Genomic DNA, 20542 nt, shown 5'->3' with positions numbered 1-20542 from the left:
TAAAATTATCTTAATTAGGCGCCAAGACGTCTGCCACGCCCGCTGCGGCGGCATCCGCCTGCTTCGCGCCGCAGCTCGCGCCTCCGGGCAGGTTGGAGGCAGGCGTCAGTCCCTGAAACCGTACCTGCCTTCCATGGACGTTGATAACAAGCATTTTAATAAACAAAAATCAAACTCAATACATTTTCATTCATCATTCTCATACATACATACATAATTAAAGCTGACTTATATGTCGTCACCCTCAATACAAAAAAATCAAATTCAATAAATAAATTGCAAGTATTAAAAATCAATAATTGATTGATTTTTTCTATGGAGTCCACTCTTGAATTGGTTTTCCACCGTAATGATACCACATTGTTTCGAAATCATTCGACGAGATTTCGGCACCCTTTTTTCTGAGAAGACCTGTTTGCTCCAGTGGCAGCTCGCACATTTGCAAGTCGTCTTTTCCTGAAAAAAATTTTTCACATCGATTTTTTGTTTGAAATTGGAAAGTTTGGAATTTACCGCCAAAATAATTTTTTTTTAATATGAAAAATTGAATTTCCTGTAGAATTTTGCGCCAAAAATATGTAAAATTCGAAATAAGTTAATTTCCTAGCTTCAAAAAATTATGATACACAAGTACCGAAAATTCAAATTAAAGAAAATAGTCGAAAAGTGTGGCAGAAACATTTGATTCTCCACGTGGTGCCAGGGGCTGACCCATTACGGTTTGATCTACCAAAAATGCGGGAATTTTTCGCCCAAAAAAATGTGACGTCAGCACACGTTCTTAACCATGCGAAATCAGTTCTCAACTCCCGCATTTTTTGTAGATCTACGTAGATCAAGCCGAAATGAGACACTCTGACACCACGTGAAATTTGAATTTCCCATTAAAAAAACTTTGAATTCAAATTTTTTTATTGAACTTCCAAAATTTCGGAATTTCAAAATTTCAAATGTTTCCCAAAATTAAAATTCACAAATTTTTGAGTTTTCCGCCGATAATAGCAAAAATTGCAAAATTTCAAATTCAATCTATAACTATAGTTGGAAAAAACGTACCAGCAACGAGAAGTTGCGGTTTTTGCGACGGACGAATTGTGAGTTGTCTGCGAATGTATTGACCATTGAAGTGAGCATACCACATTCCAGATTGAGAACCGCCATCTATAAATATAGTTTGTAGTCTAGTTCGTAGTCAACAATGTTAAACTGTTTAGACACGGTTTTAGAAAGAGCCAAAACTTTTTATCAGGAAATTCGAGTTTCCCGCCATGGTCTTGCGGCAAAAAGGGGGCGTGGTATATTAAGTCGTGAAGTAGTTAGGCTCCGCATATTGCGGACCTTTTTTATTTTTATTTATAGTAATGATTATAAAGAACCTTTTACATACATACTAATTTCCAAAAACCTCTGCAGTGGTTAATTTTTAAAAGTGTTCAATACTAAACGATAACTCATAAATATTAACTTCTAACATACTTTTCTTCTTGTTATCCGTAGCGAATGACACTTTGAAATAACGTTGCTGAGTCAATGCTGGATTGAGATGAGGAGCAGCTTGAACCCGAGACACCATCATTGAAGAGCTGCTTGGCTTCTCTGAAAATGTAATGCTAGTCAGTATAACTACTAGAACACCTGGTGCCAAGCTGTCCCATTACGGTTTGATCTACGAAAAATGCGGGAATTTGTTTGCCCAAAAAATGTGACGTCAGCACGTTCTTCTAAATCAGTTGAGAACCCTGCGTCTCTTCTCCCGCATATTCTGTAGATCTACGTATATCAAGCCGAAATGAGACACTCTGACACAACGTGCTAGAATACAAACATACGTTGATTATAAACCGTCAATGGAGCACGTGTCGGTGGAACATCCCGATTCGCCGAGTTCTTTGACTTCCACTCGTTGTAAATGCGAAGACGACGATGGAATTCCTCCTTGCAGGCTACCAGGAGCTCCATGTCTGAAAAAAAAACAGTGTTTGAAAGTTAGTCAGACTAGAATTTTTGTCTTAAAAATTTACAATTTTTTTTGAATCGTATATTATTGCAAAACCAGCCGCCTCCGGCGCGGACAACGACTGGCACATTTTTAACTGTTTTTTGAAGTAGACATGTTTTTTTTTTAAACGTTCAACAATTTTCACAACAAAAGAAACTTTTAAAATGAACAAATCATTCAGTTATAGTAAATAGTTATTCAATTTTGGCGGGAATTCAAATTTCAGAAAAGACCCTTACAGTACTATCATATCTCTCTACTAACTTCAAGTCAATATTCCTTCAAAACACAATAAGTCAATTTTTCCCAAACTACAGTAACCCTACCGTATACCTACAGTACACTTACATTACCACTACAGTACCTTGACATTATCCCTCACCAACTCCCAACCCAATACCTCTTCAAAAGCTTTAAATTCAAATTTTCCCAAACTACAGTAACCCTACCGTATACCTACAGTACACTTACATTACCACTACAGTACCTTGACATTATCCCTCACCAACTCCCAACCCAATACCTCTTCAAAAGCTTTAAATTCAAATTTTCCCAAACTACAGTAACCCTACCGTATACCTACAGTACACTTACATTACCACTACAGTACCTTGACATTATCCCTCACCAACTCCCAACCCAATACCTCTTCAAAAGCTTTAAATTCAAATTTTCCCAAACTACAGTAACCCTACCGTATACCTACAGTACACTTACATTACCGCTACAGTACCTTGACATTATCCCTCACCAACTCCCAACCCAATACCTCTTCAAAAGCTTTAAATTCAAATTTTCCCAAACTACAGTAACCCTACCGTATACCTACAGTACACTTACATTACCGCTACAGTACCTTGACATTATCCCTCACCAACTCCCAACCCAATACCTCTTCAAAAGCTAAAATTTCAAATTTTTCCCAAACTACAGTAACCCTACCGTATACCTACAGTACCTCTACAGTACCACTAAAGTACTTTGACATTATCCCCCACCAACTCCCAACCCAATACCTCTTCAAAAGCTAAAAATTCAATTTTTCCCAAACTACCGTAACCCTACCGTATACCTACAGTACACTTACATTACCGCTACAGTACCTTGACATTATCCCTCACCAACTCCCAACCCAATACCTCTTCAAAAGCTAAAATTTCAAATTTTTCCCAAACTACAGTAACCCTACCGTATACCTACAGTACCTCTACAGTACCACTAAAGTACTTTGACATTATCCCCCACCAACTCCCAACCCAATACCTCTTCAAAAGCTAAAAATTCAATTTTTCCCAAACTACCGTAACCCTACCGTATACCTACAGTACCCCTCCAGTACTACTACAGTACCCTCACCATATCCCTCCACTAACTCCAAACCAATATCCCTTCAAGAGACAGAAACTTATTTTTCTCTGAAGCACAGAGAGACTCCAAACTACATAAATATACAATAAGTAATGATAACTTTTTAATTTTTTTAATTTTTGGACCAAAGTTTTGGAGTTTTCAATTTTGGTCTAGCTGTAAAAACTCCAAAAAAATATCAAAAATTCAAATCCAACCTACCATTACTCGTATTAATAGCATCACGAAGATCGGCATACTTCCAGTTACCCAAATCATACTTCGACTGTTGTTTTGGTGGAGCAGCAGATGCTTCCTGAGCAACAAGAGCAACACCATCAGAAGATGCAAGACGGGACGAGACAGCAGCATCAAGACGGTCACGTTCTTCCTTGTTACGACGTTTCACCTCTTCTTCAGCTTCTGCGGCGAGCTTCTGCTTCTGCATCTCCAATTGCAACTCGTACTCTTTCTGGGCCTTCTCACGTTCTTCCTCCATTTTGCGGCGCCTGGGATTATAATTTTAAAACAGTTTTTAATAAGATTTACTTACAAAATTTTCTCCTGCTCGGCAGCCGCCTTCTCCTCAGCCTCCCGACGTTCCTTATCCTCGGCTTCTTTGCGAGCACGCTCCACCTCGGCCAGCTCGTCATTTTCCAATTGCAACCTGGAATATTTTTGAAAATTTTACGAATGAAAACAAATGTTGGATTACAAAATTTGTTCAGAAGCAACCTAATTTTATGAAAAATCGATAACTTTGTAAAAAATCGATAATTTATTCGAAAAATCAAGAATTTTGTAAAAAATCGTTAGTTTGTTCAGAAGCTAGCTACCTAATTTTTTTTAAACAAAAATCGTTGGTTTTGTGAAAAATCGATAACGTGGTGTCAGAGTGTCTCATTTCGGTTTGATCTACGCAGATCTACAAAAAATGCGGGAGAAGAGACGCAGACGTTTCAACTGATTTCGTATAGTTAAGAACGCGCTGACGTGACATTTTTGTTGGGCAAAAAATTTCCGCGCTTATTGTAGATCAAACCTTCATGGGACAGCCTGGCACCAGGTGGCATTGCAAGCTAACAGAGAAGTTCAAATTCCCGCGCGTCTGCCGGTGCGCTCTATTGAACTATTGAACTAAATCTGTTGGCGGGTAAAAATTGAGTTTTCTCTCAAAAATTGGCACATTCCAAAAACATACAATGAGGAAAAATTCCGGAAAAACGCTTTTTACAAAACCATTTTTCTCACTCTTAATCCAAAGAATTGACAAAAAATTTGAATTCCCGTGAGCCCGTTGTTCTGCAGACGTGCTCTAACGAACAAAGTGCTTCTGTGGTGAGATATTTCAGTTTTCGGTTGGAAAATTTCTATTTTCACATTAAAAATATGTTTTTTTCAACCAAATTTCTGAGATTCTCCCTCTAAGAGCTCCCTAAAAAAATTGCTCACTTCAAGTCGGCAATGATGGAATCGACGCGTTTAACGCAATCCTCATAGCACTTGACAGCTCGATCAATTTCCGTGTTTAAATCGTCATTCTTGATTGTCTTGACAAGCTCATCGAGCTCACCGGTCGTCGAGTCGGCCGCTTCACGCCATTTATCCTGACTCGATTCATTCATACGAGCCAAAATCTGAATGGACAAACAATTAAACTGGAAACTCTCAAATTCCGTTGAAAAAAGTAAAACAAAGAAAAGGGCGGGGTCTATTATCGATTTTTCGGCAATTTTGATTTTATGAAAAATTTTGAGAGTTTCGAAGAAAATCGATAATACGTTCCGCCCGTTTCTCGGCTGATTTTTCGTGTTCCACTTGAAACTTCTCGTTATTTTAAAAAATTAAATTTCAAATTTTGGCGCGCAATTTTCGAAGATCAAAGAAAAACCTACGTCAGTCATTTCACGAGAGTTCTCGAGCAGAGCACATGCCTTGCGGAAGATGGCAAGTCTGGAAAAAAAAAGATATATGTAAGAAAATTCATGAGCATAAAGAAGAGAAAGAAGACATGTCAATTTCCCATTTAAATTTATTGCATAGCAACCACCACTGAACAACCAAAAAGCACCACCTTCCTAGGTTTGCCTGCCTGCCTATCGGCTCGGCGGCTAGGCGTAGGCCGCCTTGTAGGCCGACATATTTGTGTCTACAAAAAAATACGCTTTCTGGGAAATTTTTGAATAATTTTGAATAATTTTAGAACTTTCAAAAAATTAATTTTTTTTTGTAAATTTTCAGGGAGAATTTTTTTTTTTACTTTTTCAGAATTGTTTTTTTTTAACGGTTAATCACGGATTTCTGGCTTCCCTCATAAATTGAAATGGAAGAGTTTCTGCCGAACTAGGCCAGGCGCGTCGCGTCGCGGCTCGATTTTAGTTGTAAAACTAAATGTATTCCGTGTGGAGTACACGACTTTTCCACGCGTTGTCCGGCGGGCGATTGTCAATGGAGCGCGAAAAATTCAATGAGGAAGGCCAGAACCCCGGAAATAGTTTAAAATTTTCTTTTTTTTTTTCGCAAATTCAAATCGAAATTGTGTTTTTTATTGTTACTTAAAACAAACTTTTTAGTAAAAAACTCAAAACAAATTTACAAATTAGTGCGATGGAGCGCAGTTGCAGAGTTTTTTTTAAAATAAAATTGGTCTAAAAGGACAGTTTTAAAAAATCATTTTTAATTTTTTTTAATTTTAAAAAAATGTACCCAATTTTTTCCATATATAAAGTACGGTGGAGCACATTTGCAAAAACTTATTTTTCAAAAAATTGCCATTTTTATATATAAATTCACTAAACTTTCAGGGATTTCGGGCAAAATGTATCAATGGAGCGCACTTGCAAGCATTTTCTCTGTGAGACCAAAAAAATAGAGGCGGGGATTAACTGGTCACGCCCACTTATTGGCTGCCTATGAATTTACATTTTAAAAAGTACCTAAAAATAGGTGGTCACTGGCCGTCAGAAAAAAAGAACTGGAACATTGAGAAGCGCAGATAAAGAATGAGAAAAAAGAGAAGAGGAAACCTATACAATTCCCCCGAGGCGCCGATGGGTAGGGTCGCCGCGCGTACGTTTTTGTGTCATCTTTTAGAAGCAGTTCAGGCGGGAGGAGAAGAAGAGGTTACCAAAATGAAGAAAATGAAAATGAGCAGCAATTGACAGGAAGGTTGTTAAAGAGGCGGAGGAGGAGGAATTGAAAAATAGGTTCAAATTCCACGAAAACCACGTAGGCAATTGTATTTGTTCAGGTGTGACGTCACATGACGGCCGGGGATCTTTTGCGGCCATGGCCTTGTCAGGTTTTTAAAATTTAAAAGAAAAAGAGTTTTTTTTCTGGAAAAAAAGTTTAATTTTTTTTCGAATTTCCGAATTTTTGCCTTTAAAAAATTATCCAAAAACCACGGGGTTCTGGCCTTCCTCATTGAATTTTTCGCGCTCCATTGACAATCGCCTGCCGGACGGGAAAGTCGTGTACTCCACACGGACAAATCACATTTAGTTTTACAACTAAAACCGAGCCGCGACGCGACACGCAACGCGCCGCGCCGTAAATCTACCCCAGATATGGCCGAGCCAAAATGGTCTAGTTCGCCAAAAACGTTTCCATTTCAATTTATGAGGGAAGCCAGAAATCCGTGATTTTTCAAATAATTTTTTTTCCGAATTTTTGCCTGAAAAAATTAACCAAAAACTGCCTGAAACTTTTTAATTTCAGTATTTTTAATGTTTAAAAGAATTTATATTTAAGAACAAACTAATTTTTTTGGCCTAAAAAGTTGAGATAGGAAAAATTAAGAAAAAATTGCAAAACATTTTTAACATTTTTAACTAACATACTAGAATTAATTCGTTTCAGGCAAGCTTACAATTACGATAATTTTTTATAATAAAAAATAATTGGAACAAATTAGAACTTAATTTTCTGTACAGAAAATACATTTGGATGATGTCACGGATTTCTGGTTTCCCTCATAAATTGAAATGGAAGAGTTTTTGCCGAACTAGGCCATTTTGGCTCAGTAGAGAGCTCAGGAGAGATCAGTAGAGTGTCGCGTCGCGGCTCCATTTTAGTTGTAAAACTAAATGTATTTGTCCGTGTGGAGTACACGACTTTCCCGCCCGGCAGGCGATTGTCAATGGAGCGCGAAAAATTCAATGAGGAGGGCCAGAACCCCGTGTGATGTTATAAAAAAATTTAAATTAAAAAAAAATTTTAAGAAAATTTAAAATTTCTTAATTGTTTAAAAATCCTCTATTTCCAGAAAATATAAAACTTTAAGCACATGTTCGGTGCAATATTGAACAATCATTTTCGAAAAATTAAAGCTCAAAAAAGCATCAAGGAACGGCTAGACGTCATGGCTTCTCATCTCGGATTTCATCTCAAATATCAAATCTTTGCAATCTGACATTTAAAAGTGAAAAAAGGGCAACGTCATTTTTTAAGATGTCGGAAAATGAATTAAAAATTATTATTTTTCTTGTTAAAATCAAAAAAAAATTCCTCCAAAAAAACCGAATCTCCGGATTTTCCCATTGTCTAATAAAAAATGCATAGCGAAATCTGCAAGTAGCTGAGCTCGGAGCTCGCCGAGCAAATAGCGTCAAGAATATAAATATGTGTGTGGTCAACAAAGAACCTAGGAGAATAGAGAAAAATTGAATATTTTCTATTTTTGCAATACAAAAAAAAAACTAAAATAAAATTTCCTAGTTTTTTTTTGAATATTTTTGAATTTAGTATCTTTAAACTTTGAATCGAATTTCAATAAATTAAAACTAAAATTTAAATGCATCTTTAAATTTTTTATCGATCTCCTATAATAAAACACTTCGAAAAATTTCTAAAGTTTGGTAAATTACCAAATTTTCAAAAAAGTTGAATTTTTGGGAACTTCAACTTTAAGTAGAAATAGTTCCAGATTTTTTTTTTGAAACCTTAAATTTGCTGAATTCAGAAAATCTAGGTTTAACCCATCAAAAATTAGTAGACAGTGGCAAAAAATGGGCAATTTTTGTACCAAATCAAAATTTTGAAACTGCTCTGAAATGGTTAATTTTGTAGTAAGAGGACTCAAAATTCACTCAAAAACATTAAAAACTTTTTTTTTGATGGCTGAAAACAAATTGGGCAAAAATAAAAAATTGCCCAAATTTGTTGAAAACGGGTAATTTGTATATGCTAAACTCAGAAATTCTAGGTTTAACCAGTCAAAAACTATTAAAAAGTGGCAAAAATGGGCAATTTACTGTAAATTGTGCTGAAAGCTGCGAATCTACAATGTAATATGAATTTTTGAGAGCTGAAAAATAAATTTTTTCTCAAAAAAAAAAGAAACTCATCCCCTAACGAACTTAATTTGCCCGGCAAGCATTTGAAAAGATTCATATTTCCTCCCTTTTTCCTCCCCAAAAAAAGAAGAGAAATAGGAAAAAAAACACAACTCTAATCCCTCCAAATCAATAGACATTAACACTCCTCAAATCGAATATTCAAAAGCAGTGAGAAAAATAAAAAATAAAAAACAAAAAACCAAAACAAAATTAGAGTAGGCAAGAGAGACTTCAAGTATGGGAACGGAGTTTTTGGTTCCTCTATTTTTTTTCGAATATTTTGAGGCTCAAAATGCAAAGGAAAAGGGAGAAGAAGCTTGTTTCTCGAGATAAAAGACAAACAAAATTAAATCGAGAAAAAAAAAGAAAATGAGATGAGAGGAGGAGGGGGGGGGGGCTCTTTTTTGGCTCGTTTGCTCGGCAATTATGTGTTCAATTGGATTTGAGAATGGAGGGGGCTTGTGTGAGCAAGTGTGCTCTATTGATACATATTAGTTACTTTAAAAAATTTTGAATTTCGCCCGAAATTTTTTTTTGAAATTTTAAAAATTCAAGAAGTTTCAAAAAAAAGTGAATTTCTAAATTTAAAAAGCTTTGAATTGAAATTGTAAATTTAAATTTTGCGCCAATTTTTTTTCAAATTCTAGAAGGTTTTGGCGTTAAATTGAAATTTTTCTAGCTTCCTACGTGGTGTCAGAGTGTCTCATTTCGGCTTGATCAACTTAGATCTACAGAAAATGCGGGAAAAGAGACGCAGAGTTCCCAACTGACGTCACATTTTATTGGGCAAAAAATTCCCGCATTTTTTGTAGATCAAACCGTAATGGGAAAGCCTGTCACCACGTGGCTTCAAAAGAGTTACAGGGACATGTGTACTTCAAAAAAATAGAAAATTTTTCAATTTTTAACATTTTAAAAATGTTTCGTAAATTTGAGAATCCTGCGGAAAATTCTGAACGAATAAAATTTAAATTTCCCGCCCGGAAAAATCTTGTGGCAATATAAAATGACCGAAGAAGCAAATCCACGTGGAGTACAGAACCAAATTATCAGTAGGGCGCGTATGGAAATTGCAACTAACCTTTTGTGGAAGCGCTTGCGAACCAAGTAACCACGAATCCAAGCTTGAATCTTCTTGATCTTTTCGGCACGGTAGAGGATCTTGTTCTTGACTGAAAATTAGCAGGTATACGGTAGAGATTTTGAAAATTGGCTTAGTTAACTAGAGGATGTTACTTAAAAATAACTGATTAGGGTAATTTCGTGGCAAAAGCCTATGGTGAATATAGGGCCTCACGCCGACGCCGCTGTGTGTGTGTGCAATGAAGTGCGAAAGGTAGCTATTTGGAAGCGGCCGACACTTTCGGGGTTTTGCAGCTTTGCGTGAAATTAGTAGCTTGGTGTGTGTGCAACATAGTGCGAAACGGTGGCTATTTGGAAGCGGCCGACACGTTCGAGGTTCCGCGCCGCACTGTACATTTCGATACATGCGGCGTGAGTGACGCCGTGAGGCCGGCACAGGCGCCGTTGCGGCGACCTCGTGGGCACGGCGGTAGAGCAGCTAGAGAAGTGTAAACGCGCTCTACCGAACAAACCCAAATTTTAACGGTTAGAAAATTTTCAACCCAAAAATTTCTTAATAGAAAATATAGAGAATTTTCTTGCGGTCATTTTTCATATGCATCGCAGAATCAAATTTGGGTCAGTTTTCGAGATAGCAGCCAATATAGGTTTTCAGACTGAGTATCATGAACCAAGCCATCTAGTTTCTGTGCTACCGTGTGGGAGTCCTAGCTTCCATAACGCTCTCTATTAGAACTGAACTAGCTGAAAAAGGTAGCGGTTTTGAAAATGCGGAGCCCTAATGCATGCATAAACACACGAAGTTTGACCTAAAATGTTTGAGACGTGGTTCATCGACTTCTACAACTTACGTTTAATAACACTCCATGCTCCGTACTGAACCTTTCTCCAGCGAGCCTTGACCAGCCAATCGGTAACCTTCGAGATCAACTCCATCACTGTCTCTGGGTCTTGCTTCATCATCTGAAAACTTCAGAAACTTAGTGGCTTACTCCATATTAAGATGTCATACCTGATCAAACTCTGCAAACTTTCCAGCTGTGAAGAAAACCTTTGTATTTCCAAATTGAAAATCGTTCTGGTCGAGACCAAGCGCGTGGAACAAGCACTTGGAGAAGAGCCGGGGATCGAGGCGAGCCAGACTTGGCGGAAGATTCTTCTCATACATCGCGTAGAGATCTGCAAACGATGTTCTGCTCGGGAACCCTTCTTGCATCAAGCGGAGCACAGAAGCCATTCCAGCACATTGGAGTTGGCCGAGAATCGCGGAGCCGTCAAAGTGCCATGCTTTCATCTGACTGTTTGGCTTCACACAACGCACAAAGTGAGTTCCCTGGAAAAATTTAAAGATTTTTTTAATGGAAAGTTATTCGGGAGCTTACGGTATTGTTGAGTTTGTCCAAGAGAGAAGACAATTGAGACTTGAACTTGGCGCCGACGCTGACCGCCTTCAGACGTCCTCCGGTCTTCACTGCTCCGGTTGCTTCACTAGTGAACAGGGAGACAACGAGTGGGAAGCTGAAAAAACAAGATATTAATTTTTAGAAAGAATCAGTTATTATATAAGTTTTGCTCAATTTTATTTTATTAAGACACACCAAAATTTTCTCATTTTCCCCCTTTCTGATCCTTTTTTCAGATACCTTTTTCACATTATTATAGTAGTACTACTGTAGAAGTACTGTAGGAGTACTTTAGGATTACTGTACTTTTGAAGGGATATTGGTTTGGGGTTAGTGGAGGAATATGGTCGGGGCACTGTAGTAGTACTGTAGAGGTACTGTAGGAGTACTGTAGGAATACTGTAGTTTTGGAAAAATTTACTTTTCGTCTTTTGAAGGGATATTGGTTTGGGGTTAGTGGAGGGATATGGTCGGGGTACTGTAGTACATCTGTAGTACAACTGTAGGAGTACTGTAGGAATACTGTAGTTTTGGAAAAATTTACTTTTCGTCTTTTGAAGGGATATTGGTTTGGGGTTAGTGGAGGGATATGGTCGGGGTACTGTAGTACATCTGTAGTACAACTGTAGGAGTACTGTAGGAATACTGTAGTTTTGGAAAAATTTACTTTTCGTCTTTTGAAGGGATATTGGATTGGGTTTAGTGGAGGGATGTGGTCGGGGTGCTGTTGTACAACTGTAGAGGTACTGTAGGATTACTGTAAGATTACTGTAGTTTTAGAAAAATTGGCTTTTCGTCTTTTGAAAGGATATTGGTTTGAGGTTAGTGGAGGGATATGGTCGGGGTCCTGTAGTACATCTGTAGTACAACTGCAGGGGTACTGTAGGAGTACTGTATTTTTGGAAAAAATTACTTTTGGTCTTTTGAAGGGATATTGGATTGGGTTTAGTGGAGGGATGTGGTCGGGGTGCTGTTGTAGTACTGTAGGGGTACTGTAGGATTACCGGGCCAAAAATCGCAAATGAAGCTTGTGCACAATCCTTTGGTGCTTATCAATAGTTGCACCACCGCATTGAGGCACGACTTATGTCAAAAATCACATTTTAACCTTCAAATCTCCCGGGCGACCATGGAAACAAAATTTGCCCCTCTTTTGTGAATCTGATCATTCTGTGTCTTTTTGTCATCATATTTCACTGCGTCTCTTCACAAACATTATGTCGATGTTTGTATTGTCTACAGTTCACTGGGTATAAAATACAATCATTGTCTCTTAGTGACTTATCAAAATGACCCTTAAATTCTCCTACTTTGGAACCCGCGGTATCGGTGAGCCGATTCGTATGCTTCTCACGGACCAGGAAGTCGCATTCATTGATCATCGCTTTTCATGGGAGCAATGGGCGGATATCAAACCGACAATGGTTAGTTTAACAGGATAATCTGCTCATAATGAAAAAAATTTGCAGATATTTGGCTCCTGTCCTTGTCTGACTATGGGGGATAAGGAAATTGTGCAATCTGGGACAATTATAAGACATCTCGCAAGGATTCATGGTAAGTAAATGTATTGTATTCGAGATTTTAAGAGCGAAATTAGCACTAACTATGTCTAGAGTTTCTCAATTTTTGATTTGTCCAAACGCACTGAGGGGCAATACTCACCTGAAGCTTCTGAGAACCCATTTTTAGATCTAGAACTTTACATTCTGATGTTTAAACGTAGCTAAAAGCCGTGCACTGTTGTGCATTCACGGTTTCCAAAAACTCGAAGATATAGTGGGTCGGGAGATCAGTGGAAGGACATGGTCGGGGTACTGTAATAGTACTGTAGGAGGATTACTGTAGTTTAGGAAAAATTGAGTTTTTGACTTTTGAAGAGATTTTGGGTTGCATGTTGGTGGGGGATATGCTCGGGGTACTGTAGTCGTACAGTAAGGGTACTGTAGCAGTACTGTAGGAGGATTACTGTAGTTTGAGAAAAAATTGAGTTTTCGTCTTTTGAAGAGATATTGCTTTGGGGTTAATGGAGGGATATGGTCGGGGTACTGTAGTTGTACTGTAGTTGTACTGTAGTTGTACTATAGGAGTACGATAGGATTACTGTAGATTTGGGAAAAATGAGTTACTGACTTTTGAAAACTCGACAAAAGTCTGGATCCTTCCGGAAACTTCTGTAAAATTCGAGAAAATTCTAGAATCTTAAAAATTTCGAGTTTTGATACCGTTGAAACTTTATGAACGCTGGCTCTTCAGATAGATGTTGATGGCTTAATGTATAAAGTTAAAACTCATGGTTTATCACCCTATCGGCAAATTACCGGAATTGAACATTTTCGCCGAATTTGCCGGAAAAACGGCACCTTGCCGAAAATTTTCGGCAAATTGTGGTTTCGCACTTCTTTTTTTTTTGGAAATTTCAGAATTTCAATTTCAAATGGGAAATTTGAACGCATCCTATGGATGTTCTTACATCTATTTTGAGAAGTAGCCAAATTCTATGAAAATATCTATTACGAGTGAGACAACAAACTTGGTAGACTGCAAAAAAAAATGCAACAGCAACTCGTTAACATTGGTGTTTTGTCCTCAAAATTGTAGATAATATTAGTGACGATAATATGAGCAGTGGTAAATACAAGAGTCTCGTTTACAATCACCTCCTAGACAGAGAGGGGGAGAACAACAGAGCAAGCGGGAAGAATGTTACGTCACACTATACCGGTAGACAGGCCGCAAATGTAGATTAAACTGTAGATAAGGCATCTTGTGCGCAAAGGACCACACAACAATTAGCATTCCAAAACACCAAATTCCAGGACTCAACGGAACCAACGAGGAAGAAACCATATTCATCGACATGTTCTACGAGGGAGTCCGCGATTTGCACGCCACCTACGCTACCATGATCTACCAGAACTATGAAAACGGTCGCCAGCCATTCATTCAAGATGTCCTGCCAGAACATCTCGCACGTCTTGAGAAGCTCTTCCGCACCTACGAGAATGGAGAGAACTTTGTAGCTGGCGCTAATATCAGTTATGTGGATTACGTGCTCTTCGAGGAACTTGATATTCAGAAGATTTTGTCTCCTACGGCGCTAGACAGGACTCCGCAGCTCAAGAAGTTTCACGAGCAATTTGGTGAACGGAAGAATTTGACAGAGTATTTGAAGAAGAGAGCGATTATGAAAACACCAGTCAATGGAAATGGAAAGCAATAATTTCAATACACCTTTTGTTATTTGAAATTTTGATGAACCGTTCTCATACCCCTTCAGCTATTCTAGATGCAAAAAGTTAATTAACTGACAAAGCCTTTACGCGAGGTGTCAAAGTGCCTCATTTTGGTTTGATCTCCGAGAAATGCGGGAGAAGAGACGTTTTACTGATTTCGAGTGCGCTGACGTCACGTTTTTCTAGGGGAAATTCCCGCATTTTTTGTAGATCAAACCGCAATGAGACAGACAATAAACAGTAATCCAACCGTACTGCTACAGTACCCCTACAGTACCACTACAGTACTCCGATCATATCCCTCCACTAACCCCAAAGTCGCATTTCTTCAAAAGACGAAAAGCCAATTTTTCCCAAACTACAGTAATCCTACCGTATTTCTACAGTACCCCTACAGTTGTACTACAGTACCCCAACCATATCCCTCCACTAACCCAAAGCCAATATCCCTTCAAAAGACGAAGTCAATTTTTCCAAAACTACAGTAATCCTACCGAACTTCTACAGTACTTCTACAGTACCCTTACAGTACCCCAACCACATACCTCCATTAACCCAAGACCAATACCCCTTCAATACACGAAAAGTCAATTTTTCCAACACTACAGTAATCCAACCGTACTCCTACAGTACCCCTACAGTACTACTATCATATCCCTCCACTAACCTAAGATCAATATCCCTTCAAAAGACGAAAAGTCAAGTTTTCCTAAACTACGGCAAACCTACAGTACTCCTACAGTACCCCTACAGTACCCCAACCACATCCCTTCATTGCGGTTTAACGTAGGCACAAAAACGCCTACACGAGTGCCTAGTACAAAGGTTGAAAACCCCACGCATCCTAGCTCCCTCCAAAAAAAAAAAACTCACGATGACTGCTCAATGAGCATTTCCAACGAGTTGTGCAACTGATCATTGTTCTTCTCAACAAAATATCTCGTCTCATAGCACACCGTTCCAGCATAATGACGAATCAACAATCCCTCGTCATCTCTCATTTCGCGATGCGACTTGACTTTCGACTTGCGCGGTGCATCCAATCGGAAGTGGTTCTTATTCGATTCGTGAGCTCTCTGGGTGAAATGTTGGAATGTGGCACGTGGCAATTTGGCTTCCTCATCGAGCAAGTCAAAGAGCCCCGAGGCTTTCTTCTCGAAGAGCTCAATGCAATCCAAATTGTCTGTGAACTCAATCTTCTGGATGTTCAAGCCCTCGGCTTCATACATTTCTTGCTCCTGCTTCAAGATTCTCTCGTTGAAAAAGTGCTGAAGCTTCTCGTTGCAAAAATTGATGCAAAACTGCTCGAATGAGTTAACGGCAAAGTACTCGAAACCAGCGACATCCAAAACTCCAATGTACCCTGTGCTCTTCTCAAATGGAATACTCTTGTTAATCTGAGCAACGAGCCAATCGAAGAGCTTAGAGTAGATTGCCTTAGCCAGAGCATCTCTTCCAGCAGACGCTTCGTGAGCTTTCAAAGGGACACGGATAAGGGTACCCTTGACACCTCCTTTCGTAGTTTGCATGATTCTAGCACATAGTCCAAGCTTCATCTCTTCCGGCTCCAAGCCCAAAAGCTCTGCAGCTGCCATCAACGAGTTTTCAGTGCCCGAAGTAATCATGCATCCACCACGAGAATCACTCGCGTTCTCCTCAAACTCGATGTTTCCAAGATGAAGGATCCCGGCAACTGTCGACCAGATGAACATCTTCTCATCGTCTGAAACTCCAGATAGTGCGAGAGCTCGTTCAAGCTTCGCAAAATCATCGATATCACTGATAATGGAATCAGAGACTGAAGAGTTGGTCTCGGAGAAGCGGCTTGCGTCGGTTTTCAGAGAAGACTTGGAGTTGACAAAGAACAGTGTTGCTCCGTGTTTCAAGTACTGAAATTGAAAAAAATTATCGATTTTTGCTGAAAATTATCGATTTTTGTGAAATATATTGATTTCTGTTGAACATTATTGATTTTTGATGAAAATTATCGATTTTTTGCAGAAAATTATTGATTTTCTGATGAAAAATTATTGACTTTTTCTTGAAAATTATTGATTTTTGATGAAAATTATCGATTTTTGCTGAAAATTATCAATTTTTGGTGAAAATTATCGAATTTTTCTGAAAATTAGCTATTTTCGGTGAAAATTATCGATTTTTGTGAAATATATTGATTTCTGTTGAACATTATTGATTTTTGGTGAAAATTATCGATTTTTTGCAGAAAATTATTGATTTTCTGATGAAAAATTATTGACTTTTTCTTGAAAATTATCGATTTTTGATGTAAAATATCGATTTTTGCTGAGAATTATTGATTTTCCGTTGAAAAGTATTGATTTTCTATTGAAAATTATCGGTTTTTAATGAAAATTGTTGATTTTCATAAAAGTATCGATTTTCAATGAAAATTATTGATTTTCTATTGAAAATTATTGATTTTCTAATGAAAAGTATCGATTTTTGATAAAAAATTATCGATTTTTGGTGAAAATTATCGAATTTTTCTGAAGATTATCTATTTTCGGTGAAAATTATCGATTTTTGTGAAATATATTGATTTCTGTTGAACATTATTGATTTTTGATGAAAAATTATTGACTTTTTCTTGATAATTATCGATTTTCTGTTGAACAATATCGATTTTTCATGTAAAATATCGATTTTTTGCTGACAATTATTGATTTTCTGTTGAAAAGTATTGATTTTCTATTGAAAATTATCAGTTTTTAATGAAAATTGTTGATTTTCATAAAAGTATCGATTTTCAATGAAAATTATCGATTTTCTATTGAAAATTATCGATTTTCTATTGAAAAGTATCGATTTTCTGCTGAAAAGTATCGATTTTCCTCAATTAGAACAGAGACTAACATTAAAACTGCTCGCCGGAGCCAATCTCAACTTCTTGTACAAATCCGGTGACGATCCGGCAATCAATTGATAGAAAATGTGGTAGTTTCTTTCTCCGGCAGCTTGACGGCAGACTCTCGATGTTTCCAGCAAATAGTGAGACACAAATCCACCGGCGACAGTTCCCTGGAAATTGTGGTTGTTGGTGGCCGAGTTTTTGAAATTTTTCACGGCCACATGGCCATCACTTGGGAAAAGCTTACATTATCAGAAAAGTGAATCTGCACAAATTTTCCGAATCGACTCGAATTGTTGTTGCGCAGAGTTTTGGCATTTCCAAAGGCTTCCAGGATTGGGTTGGCTGAAAATTTTAAATTTATTTTAGATCTTGAGCTTCAGCATAAATTATGGAAATTATCGATTTCTGTTTAAAAAAGTGAACATTTATGGTGCCAGACTGTCTCATCCATGGTTTGATCTACACAAAATGCGGGAATTTTTTGCCCAAAAATATATGACGTCAGAGCGTTCTTAACCAAAAGCGAAATCAGATGAGATGTCTGCGTTTCTGCTCCCGCATTTTTTGTAGATCAACGTAGATCAAGCCAAAATAAGACACTCTGACACCTTCCATCCATTTCTACGGGAAAAAATTCCCGGTTACTGCAAACGCGCTCTATTTCGAATTTTCCAAAAGTTCAAATTAATAATACTTTCAAGAAGTCTCTGCTGAATTGGTCCGGCGTCGGTTCCCCAGTTTTCACAGAGGTACTTCAACACTGCTTTCTGTGATTCAGTCTTTCCGGCTCCAGACTCTCCAGACACAATAATCGATTGGGACGTCTTGATACGACGCATCTCTCGATAGGCCTTGTCGGCGATCGCAAAAATGTGCGGCTCCATCTGACCGAGCGATTTTCCACGGTATTCTTTAATCGTTTCAGGAGAATAGAGTCCATCGATCAGTTGGTAGGGGTTGATTGAGATCAGAATGTTTGCCACGTAGGTCTGAAAAAGCCAAATAAAATAAAATATTAAAAAAAAAAAAAACAAAAAGATTTGACCCAGGCAGGGCTCGAACCTGCAATCTTCTGATTAGAAGTCAGACGCCTTATCCATTAGGCCACAAGGCCACGGAACAGACGCGCCGGAGAGACCTACATAAAGACGCTGACAAAACCAGCGGGGTGTCTCGCACACAGCCGTGCACATAAACACTCCACAGGCGGCCGGCAAGCTGTGCGCGTTTGGTCTAGTGGTTAGCGAGCTACTCTTTTGTACACAAGACCGGGGTTCGATTCCACATGCTTGCTCCATACTTACATAGATTTTGCCATTTGCATAACGCAAACGACAATTGTTGAGCAGTGTCGCCTCATTCAAGTGCACTAGAGCGCAATTGTCCTCGACCGACTTCTGCGGATCCTCCTCACAGGCCCATGTGTCCTCATAGCGACGATTCACAGTTTCCGACGTCTTTTCAGTGGCCAATGTGAAGCCGTTTTCCGCGATATCTGTGATACGGGCGGCCACAAAGCCCTCTGCTTCATCCGAAATCCACACGAGACGCCCGAAATCCGCGGTACTATGTGTGCTACTATCCATTGCTTCTTTTTTCTGCAAATACGCTCTATTGGACAGGGCGTGGTGAGTGGGCGAGAAGAGAGAGAGAGAGCCCAGACGACGAGAACATTGACTTACCACGTGCAAAATTGTTGTTTATGCAGGGAGAAAAACGGTAATGATTGAAATTTGAACTAAACGGTTTGGTTTCGATTTTCGGAAAATGCACGTGACAAAAAGGTTGCCCTGTGGCACGTGGAAACGTCGATAAAACATTTAAAATTAAAATTTATTGATTTTTCCTCAATGTCTCAAATTTAAAATGAAAAAGTCGATTTTCAGGCTTAAAACTTTGAAAACTACAGTAACCGAAGTTTAAAGGGGCATGCTTGTAATTTATCGATTTTCCTTAAATTTTTCAAAATTGGAATTAAAAAACACGGATTTCTGGCTTGAAATGGAAGAGTTGCCGAACTAGGCCATATGGGCTCGGCCATATCTGGGGTAGATTTACGGCGCGTTGCGTGTCGCGTCGCGGCTCGATTTTAGTTGTAAAACTAAATCTATTTGTCCGTGTGGAGTACGCGACACTTTCCCACGCGTTGTCCGTCAGGAGATTGTCAATGGAGCGCGAAAAATTCAATGAGAGTAAAGCCAGAAACCCGTGAAAAAATTGATTTCCAGACTTAAAACTTTAAAAATTACAGTACCCAAAATATAAAAAAGCATGTACGTTTCTAATGAAACAAATTGAGGGTTTCTCGATTTTTCGAACATGTTTATAAAAATTCTTATCGATTAAAATTTAAAGACGTACATGTCTGAAATCATTCGATTTCTGTGAAGTTTATTGGTTTTTTTTTTCGGAAAAATATACAGTACTCCATTTTTAAAGGCGCACAACGGTTTCAAAAATTTATCAATTTTCGTTAATATTATTATATAATTTTTCGCGCTCCATTGACAATCGCCTGCCGGGCGGGAAAGTCGTGTACTCCACACGGACAAATAAATTTAGTTTTACAACTAAAATCGAGCCGCGACGCGACACGCAACGCGCCGTAAATCTACTGATCCAAAATGGCCTAGTTCGGCAAAAACTCTCCCATTTCAATTTATGAGGGAAGCCAGAAATCCTAAAAATTTGAAACTCAAACGCGTTCCGTGGCCGCGGAAAGAGAAAACACCGGCCACAAACATTTTTTTCTCCAAAAAGGCCGTTTTCCTTACAACTTTTGCCTATAAATAAGGCGAAAAGTATCAAATTTCAGAATTTATGAAATATTCACCAAAAAGAGCCCGAAATTGTGCAAATATAAAGCCGCCCCACTCGAGACTGAATAGGTAAATGTGTATAACAATTAATATATTACTTTTATGAAACTAATCTCCCCTACAAAATAAACAAAACACAATTCGCTCCGCAGGGGCCCAATTCAATGGGAAAACAGTCTCGGACAATTGTTTGTGGGGGGAAACTATCGTGGAATTGAGGTCAAAAGAGACAGTGGATTTGCCGAAAAAGTTTATGATGTGGCAGTTTAGACATGTCTATTACCTGAAAATTGCGCGGAATTACACCAAGCGCGCTCTATTGCGCGCCCACAACTCGACGCGAAATTGCAGAAAATACGAATTTTTAGATTTTTTGTTTTTAGGTCTCGAAGCGAGGAGTTTAACTGCTTTTTTTCCAAATTATAGCCAGATTCACGGATTTCTGGC

The 20542-nt window shown here is 38.4% G+C and overlaps 2 protein-coding genes and 2 non-coding genes across 6 annotated transcripts; 2 read left to right on the top strand and 2 right to left on the bottom strand.

The window, feature by feature from the left end:
• Window positions 1-169: 169 nt before the first annotated feature.
• On the bottom strand, window positions 170-19031 carry spe-15 (the record flags this gene model as incomplete). 3 transcript variants are annotated; one of them, NM_058455.6, is made up of 18 exons in its annotated part: window positions 170-456; window positions 1057-1161; window positions 1477-1596; window positions 1830-1961; window positions 3569-3855; window positions 3900-4013; window positions 4799-4983; window positions 5242-5299; window positions 9764-9854; window positions 10617-10728; window positions 10778-11098; window positions 11148-11283; window positions 15278-16293; window positions 17279-17443; window positions 17521-17618; window positions 17971-18265; window positions 18581-18874; window positions 18959-19031. In NM_058455.6, the coding sequence occupies 17 exons, from the start codon at window positions 18860-18862 to the stop codon at window positions 314-316; spliced, it is 3660 nt and encodes a 1219-aa protein (NP_490856.1). The 3 variants fall into 3 exon arrangements, with proteins under 3 accessions (NP_490856.1, NP_001293430.1, NP_001293431.1); NM_001306501.3 differs by lacking the exons at window positions 11148-11283; window positions 15278-16293; window positions 17279-17443; ... (2 more) ...; window positions 18581-18874; window positions 18959-19031 and having other exon boundaries at window positions 314-456; window positions 10778-11059; NM_001306502.3 differs by lacking the exons at window positions 9764-9854; window positions 10617-10728; window positions 10778-11098; ... (5 more) ...; window positions 18581-18874; window positions 18959-19031 and having other exon boundaries at window positions 314-456; window positions 5242-5250.
• On the top strand, window positions 12458-14447 carry gst-25 (Glutathione S-transferase; the record flags this gene model as incomplete). Its single annotated transcript, NM_001306528.4, has 3 exons — window positions 12458-12592; window positions 12638-12725; window positions 13988-14447. The coding sequence occupies 3 exons, from the start codon at window positions 12458-12460 to the stop codon at window positions 14389-14391; spliced, it is 627 nt and encodes a 208-aa protein (NP_001293457.1). The 3' UTR covers window positions 14392-14447.
• Window positions 18294-18393, top strand: F47G6.6. The gene has a single exon (NR_049950.1). It is a non-coding gene; the product is annotated as an Unclassified non-coding RNA F47G6.6 (non-coding RNA).
• On the bottom strand, window positions 18318-18390 carry F47G6.t1. The gene has a single exon. It is a non-coding gene; the product is annotated as a tRNA-Arg (tRNA).
• Window positions 19032-20542: the final 1511 nt, after the last annotated feature.

Source organism: Caenorhabditis elegans, chromosome I, assembly GCF_000002985.6.
Source record: "Caenorhabditis elegans chromosome I".
In the NCBI taxonomy this organism is placed as follows: domain Eukaryota; kingdom Metazoa; phylum Nematoda; class Chromadorea; order Rhabditida; family Rhabditidae; genus Caenorhabditis; species Caenorhabditis elegans.
The sequence above is the reverse complement of the archived record's forward strand: the minus strand, read 5'-3'. Positions and strand labels throughout refer to the sequence as shown.